Source organism: Carassius gibelio, chromosome B2, assembly GCF_023724105.1.
Source record: "Carassius gibelio isolate Cgi1373 ecotype wild population from Czech Republic chromosome B2, carGib1.2-hapl.c, whole genome shotgun sequence".
NCBI classification, from domain to species: Eukaryota; Metazoa; Chordata; class Actinopteri; order Cypriniformes; family Cyprinidae; genus Carassius; species Carassius gibelio.
In genome coordinates, this window is record NC_068397.1 from 22264077 (window position 1) to 22271893 (window position 7817).

Sequence of the window (7817 nt, forward strand, 5' to 3'; positions counted from 1 at the left end):
TTTTTATTTATTTATTTTTTTTGTTTTAACCATTAATTTAATAGCTGCGATGATTACGAGTCTAATGCACTTTGTGGGACGAAATGGAGACTACAAACACAAGGTCACAAACAATAATTATTAGTTAGGTTTAACTTACACATGATGTTTACGTTTATTCATTGTAACTCTTTTCTTCAACTTTTCTAAATTATTGTTGTCGTTTACGTTTGTTAAATAGTTACACATCCATTTTAAGGTACATAGCCTATAAGTCTTGCCACTATTGGGCAAACAGGTCTGATCCTTAATTACTACAATTAGCCTGAATAATTTGTAAGCTAGATTTATGCCTATTTTTTCACATCTTCGTGGCACACCACAATGATTTCCGTCATCTCATGTGTTAATATTTTTTTTTAGTGTAACAGTTTATGATTTGCAAAAATAACTGTTGCATCTGTGTAGATTACATGAGCAAAGTGTATGCGCGTTGTGCACGCTATACATTATGGTCAAGCATGCGCCCTTAAAATAGCATAATGAACAACGCGCAACGCGCCACTGACTTTAGACTAGGTTTTTTCTGGTCAGTGGCGCAATTGTTTAATGGAACAGCAAAATAGCACCAGGGATTGTTTGCGCCGGAACACGCCTCCTTTTTTGCGCTGAACTGCCCAGGGAGCGCAAGTTCATTCACTAGTTTAGCGACGTGCTTCTGTGGAGGGAAAAGCGCGCTTTGCGCGGGTGCAAAATAGGAATGACACATGCGTCTGTGTACAAAGTCAATTGCGCTGGGTGCAAGATAGGGCCCATTGACTCATTTTCAAAGATATTATCTGCTAAATGAATAAATGTAAATATTATGTGTTCTCTTATAAATGTCCTCCATTAAACAGATCTGTCTTATCAGATGTTTCAGGTTTTTGTACAGTAGTACAAAACAGAGTCAGTCACTTTAGCAGAGGAGATCTCCAGATCCACATGGTTTTGCTTTTCTTTGTTGGGTTTAGCAGTGAATCTGGGATCTACATCAGAATTCTTAGCTTCTGTTGCACGATATATGATGATTACAAGGAATTCAGGAGCTGATCCGGGATACTGACGGTACCAGAATAAAGAACGTGCAGATGAATAACTGCAGGATAATATAACACTTGAACCCTCAACAGCAAACTCCTCAGTTTTAGTTGGTCTGATTTCATTTCCATACACCGTACCTGCAAAAATAAATCAATGTTTTCAAATGTAGATATTTTAGTGAATCAAGTGTGATCATGATTTATTCAGTGGTATGAATACTGTATGAATAATTCAACAAAATTGAATACTTACATGTAAAGAAATATCTAAAGTTTAAACAAAAGTAGAACAAAACAGTAAACAAGAAAAATATGAAAATATGCTGAAAATGAGCATATTAAATTATTTGCTGTAATTATTACAAATCATTTAATGTAGGCATTTAATGAAGTGCTATGAGGATGTGAACACAGCAATACAACTTTTGGTTTATGTACACTAAAGTATTAAATGATTATATATCAAAACCAAAAAAAAGCATTTTAAATCATGATAAAGCTCATATGATCATAACACTTATTTTTCTCATTATGTTTGCCTTTTGTGTTATTTTTATTTTTATTTATTTTTTGGTTAATGTAGCCTGGGTTTCACCTACACATTCACTTATCATTACAAAGGCAAATAAATGATTCAGTCTTACTCAAATTAATTCTGTAACTTACTCAATAACTCATAATTGAACTCCTTAACAGCTCATTAAAATGTTAATGTTGAGTTTATGTCGCCCTCTTCTGGTGTTTCATGTCTTTCTGCTCATGCATACTACACATTCACAGAAAAATGGAAATTGCAATAACCAAATTTGTGATGAATATTTTAGTGGTATGAGCGATATGAAAACAACTGAAACCAAGAGTAATGGAAAATAAATATGAATGTAAATATAACTAATTCAAATTTAGATCATGTAAACTTTTAATTGAAAGACTAAATATAATGATTAATTGGTTTTAAGAATGAAATCAGTAAACCATTTATTCTAATAGAAAATCATTTCAAAAATAGATAGCTTACATAATGATGTAATGTATGATGTTGCATTGTCAGAGTTTTCGTCTGAGTGTTGAGGTTTTTCAGTCACTGTGGGATTCAGAGCACAGTAGTACATAGCAGAGTCAGACACACGCAGATTCTTGATTGTTAAAGGAACTGAAGTCGTGCTGAGATTTGCATTAAATCTCTCCTTGAATTCTTCCTCACTGTTTCCAGATTTAGAGAATTTATTAAGCATATGCTTGGGGATTCCATTGTCTTTCTGCTGGTACCAGAAGAGAGTCGGGCCTCCATAAGCAGTCTGATATGTACAGTTGATTGTTACAGTGTCACCTTCAGAAGCAAACTGAATCCTTGTATGCTGATCAACTTTGTCTTGAGATTTACAACCTGAAACAGAATTATAACAATATGAATAAATATGCACATTACACACATAAGGAAAAGTCATATGAAAAATATTAGAAAATAATCATTTATTTTGCTACTTACCCCAGATATATATAACTATGATCACAATGGCACTTTTCCACAGTGCCATTATATGCAATTGAAATTGCCGGCTCTTAAAAAATGTGCAGAGTGTGATGTGTGTAATGAGCCCCTTCCTCTTTCTGCTTCTGTTAAAGCAGCAATAAATTCAGATCACTTTGACTGACAGCTGGGAGGAGCCTGCACTGTTAGTCTTTTCAAAGGGTTTTACAGTAACTTACTATAGAATACACAAAGAATTATTTGTTCTCTTACGTGAATTATTACTCTCAGAGTGCTTGGGATGCTCATGGTCTTTAAAACACGAATATATATATACTGTAAAAAAAAAAATCAGTTGTTTCTACAGAAAAATACCGGCAGCTGTGGTTACCAGAACAATACTGTAAAAATGAGATCAAACCGTAAACATACTTATGGAGTTACATGCGAATTTTACATTTTAAACATGTATATTTAACATTGGATTTCAGTAATATTACCATCATTGTTACACTGAAGTGAACAAGTTTGTTGAGTTAATTTAACATTTTAAACATGTGATTTCAACATTGGGATTCCGTGATATCTATATGTCACTACTATGCTAAATTGAAGAGTTTGCTCAGTTAAATTTACATCCGGCTGTTTATTTAACATTATAATGTTGTATATAAATAGACACTTTCCTGTATTTTTTACATGTAATAATTGCTTATTGTGCATCAATAAATGATCAAATTATAAGGGAAATATCAAACAATAAACTAATTTAAACTGGTAAAACAACAGTAAAACTTTGCATTTTAAATTGGGATGTCCTGTATATTATACATAAAATATCCATAATATGCTGTATTTTATGTTTTAATAATGAAGTTATATTGTGGTAAATTTAAAAAGATACATCTTGAAATAAGACAAGAGAGGAAAATATATTTTACAATTTATTTAATAGCCATCAAAATAGTTGTAAATAACGATGCATTTTTTCAAACTTAGTTTTGGTAAATTTTTTAACCAAGTTTAAAGTGCCAGGCGCACAACAACAACTCAGTATGGCATAACACAATTGGCCCATTTTTTTCAAATGTATACAAGATGCAAAAAAGCTACATGTAATGTGTTTTTTATTTTTTATTTTTAACTATGACTGAATCCAAGTTGAAATACTCCAGAAGACCACCTTTCTTAATGTGCATCCATACACAGCGTGGATGTTCTCCAGAACTCTTCCAGTCTCGTGGATTCATCCCCGAGAAAAACCTGCATCGCAAGGTTTGTACGTGTGAAGAAGCTCGGTGTTTAAGAATTTTCTTGGAAAAATAATTCTAATGATTAAAATGTAGTTATTAATGTTGAAATTTAATATTCATACACTGAAGCTGGAAATTAATATCCAGAACATACTTTTAATGTTTCTTTGAAGTTTTATAACGGGTCTAATTCAGTCCTACCCAGGTGTTACCACATATTTTATTACATTAAGAGCTGGAGAGATTGTGGTTTTGATTGTGGTTTTCACTAGATATTTTCAAAGTGAGAAGAGCTTCAGGTTTTTGTACGACAAGTTTCATGTTTTGTATTACTGGGCTACTACTCTTAGAGCACAATAATAGAGAGCTGAATCTGACAGACGTGCATCAGTAATAGTGAGTTCTGTGGATGTGCGTGTTGTAGCTGAATTAAATCGACCATCAGAGGTGTGTTCATCAGCACGCGATCGAGCACCTTTGAGTAATAAATATTGTGGTTCTCTGTTGGGATACTGTCTGTACCAGTAAAGCACAACATAGTCACTACTTGAACTATATGAGCAGCTCAGCTTGACAGTTTCTGTTTCTTTAGAAGTTTTTTCTGTCCCTTTATCTGGATCAATGTTGTCTCCAGCCACCAAACCTGTCAACAGTATGATTTTGATTTATGAAATCAAGGTAGAAAATAATATTGCAAACACACTTTACTTTTATGTATTTTTTAATAGAAAAATCCACTAGTAAAATCAAACCATTAAAGAATTTAGCGTTGTAGTCTTTAAAACAATGTAAATATGAATATAGATACTTTCAATTGTTAAGTAAATAATATACCTGTTCCCACAATGAGTATCAGTATAAAGCATCTGTCCATGTTCAGTCAGATCAGTTCAGTTCTCTGTTGAGTCTCTCAGTGCTCTGAGCTGTAAGTCACTGCAGATCTGTCAGAAACACACACAGGAACTACCTGTTCACTGAACTTCCTGCTGCTGTTCACTTAAATCCATATGGTGCCATATACTGCCATTCAGAAGTTTGGGATCAATACATTTTTTATGTTTTTTAAAATAAGTCTCTCATGTTCATCCAGGCTGCATTTATTTAATAAAAAAAAAGCATAAAATATTAGTAATATAGTAAAATATTACAATTTAAAATGAGAGTTTTCTATTTAAAGATAATCTATTTAAAGATCATTTAAAGTTAATCATTAATGGATTCAGATGCAGGTGATTGGTTGGAGATGACAGTTTTAAAACCAAACAAAAGAGCCTTGAGAAAAGAAATCAGAAAATGTGTGATTGGTGTCTTTTGGTTTGGTTACAAATTTGGGATCAATAAACTGCACTCTGTTAAAAAGGTTGAAGAGAAAAAAATAATTAAACACAATAGAAGTGCATCTGCTCTGTTTTATTTTGCCAACTTCACAACTCCAGGTTCATCTTCATCAACTTTAAATACTTGATCCTTGATGGTTTGCTATAAATTACACCTTATTACTGAAAATAACTTTTCATAATGTTTTACTTTTTTTGTAGTGTTTTGTTAACATAGTTTTTAATTTATTTAGTATGTTTTTGTCTGAGTGTTGAGTGTGTTTCAGTCACTGTGGGCCTCAGAGCACAGTAGTACACAGCAGAGTCAGACACATGTAGATTCTTGATCATCAGTGGAAATGTTCTTGATGTGGAGTCCAATGTTGCTGAATATTTCTTTATAAAATGAGGCTCATTGTTTTATTGATTCAGAATAAATGTTGCTGATCTGTTTGGTATCTGTTTGTACCAAAAGAGGTGCAGATTTGTAGGAGTATAATTACACATTAAAATAACTTGAGCTCCTTTACTTTCAGGTGCTGAGGACACTGGAAAAATAAATATGAAAAAGTAAGTCATTAACATGAATTATTAGCAAAATAAACAAACATTTATTAATCTTAATTTCAGTGAATCAGTTTCTTTTAAATTATACAGATGTGCTTACCATCATAATGTGCTGTGAAACACAGGGAAATCAAAGCCCATCTATACATAGTTGATCTATAAACAAACATTCAATCACCTGTGCTCTCAAAATCTGATCATCTTGCAGTGTTTTTTTTTAAACGTTTTTGTTGTCACGTGATCTACTCATATATTGAGATGGTGAGGCTGACTCCTTGTGGATGAAGTTTGAAATTGCTTAAAAAAAAACTTTATTTTGGAAACCATTTGTCATCAATTTTAAATTAGCCTGAAAATGTTTTAGAAGACATGATTAAAATTAAATAGTCATCCCTGTGTTTTTAATATATTTATTTACTGGATATACCAGTGGGTATCATGTACCTGTATCAGGCACCAATTTGTTTTTAGCTTCTTTGAAGTAAATGATCTGAAGATGATTACTTTGGTTGTTTATTTACCACATTTGTGCATGTGTATGTGTATTTTACACTGACACTTTTCAACCTACAATAATCAAAATGCTCAAAGGTGTGGCTTCTCTGAATGGCCAAAATAGTTCTAGATATCCATGTAATTTACAGATTTAAGGGCCACATTTCTCATGGTTCTTTTATCTTAAAAAGTGAATAGCATAAAAAAAAAATAATAATAACAGTCAATCCTTACAGTTTTGTGGATATATTGTCCATATATTTTCAATAAACGGTTTAAATCGGTTTAAAATAAATTTCTACAATAATAAATAAATATTTCAAAGCAATTTTATAGTATATTCTTGTTGGTTATATAATGTTATCTATTTATTTGTATATAACATTAATAATATGTTCATAAAATACATTTAATATTGTTTTTGTAACTATAAAAAAAATCTCAAACTGTTACACATGCTCTGGTAAACACTTGAAGTTAATGTGTAGTAACATCTTAAAAAACAGTCTTCATAGGTATTTGAGTATTTTCTTATGAATCTCCTCTTATAAATAGATTTGTCTTCTCAGATGTGTCAGGTTTTTGTTCAGTGTTCTTGTGTTTCCTGTCACTGTGGGCGTCAGGGCACAGTAGTACACAGCAGAGTCAGTCACTTTAGCAGAGGAGATCTCCAGATCCACATGGTTTTGCTTTTCTTTGTTGGGTTTAGCAGTGAATCTGGGATCTACATCAGACTTAGCATCTTTTGCTTGATAAAAGAGGTTTACAAGGAATTCAGGAGCTGATCCGGGATACTGACGGTACCAGAATAAATACTGTGCAGATGAATAACTGCAGGATAATGTAACACTTGAACCCTCAACAGCAAACTCCTCAGGTTTGGTTGGTTTGATTTCATTTCCATATGTGGTACCTTCAAAAATAAATCATCTTTTATAAATGTGTATTTGGAATAAATCGAGTGTGATCAGTGATATTTTAAAGGTATGAAGATCACCTTAATTAAAATTCCTCACATTATGGTTGATTAGAATACTATGATAAAATGCAAGAAAAACAATACTTACATGTAAAGACAAAGAGCAGAATAATAGATTGCGGTACCATTGTCTGTGTTCACTAATGCAGCTTAAATGAGCTCTGCAACAGACACTGAACTGTTTTAACAAGATTACAATGAGTGTCAGTCCTTAGAGCTCCACCTCCTCTAGTAAAAATATAACTCACATTTTGAAAATCTTGAGTAAAAAAAAATAAAGTATATATTACCGTCCAATTTCTGTTGATTTTGAAATGCTCAGAGCACAGTAATACACATCAAGGTTTTGATATAAAAACTCAAATCAGTAATTCCAGATGGAGTTTAATGATCATTCCTCATGAGTGATTTTAGAAAAAAAGTGGGTTTGTGGACCCCTTTCCCAATGTGTTAACATTGCTGAGCTGCTTAGTGCGGTGTTAGAAAAGGTTCATGATGGAGAAATGTGGTGCATAATCAGACCTTTCCAGCTCAACCTAACTCTAACACTAACACACAGCAAACTTAACACATGAGCAGCATGGTCTATCTGTCTAAGATAGACGTCAGAAGTGGTATACTCATATTCAATATTAACCAAGAGTTTTCCTTCAATGAACTCTTAATTTGCTGCTT

At 32.6% G+C, this 7817-nt stretch overlaps 1 gene segment (V, D, J or C); it reads right to left on the reverse strand.

The window, feature by feature from the left end:
- Nucleotides 1–3687: 3687 nt before the first annotated feature.
- Nucleotides 3688–4697, reverse strand: LOC127951271 (T cell receptor alpha variable 18-like). The segment is given in 2 exon segments: nt 3688–4428; nt 4620–4697. Coding segments are annotated over 2 exon segments (354 nt in total).
- Nucleotides 4698–7817: the final 3120 nt, after the last annotated feature.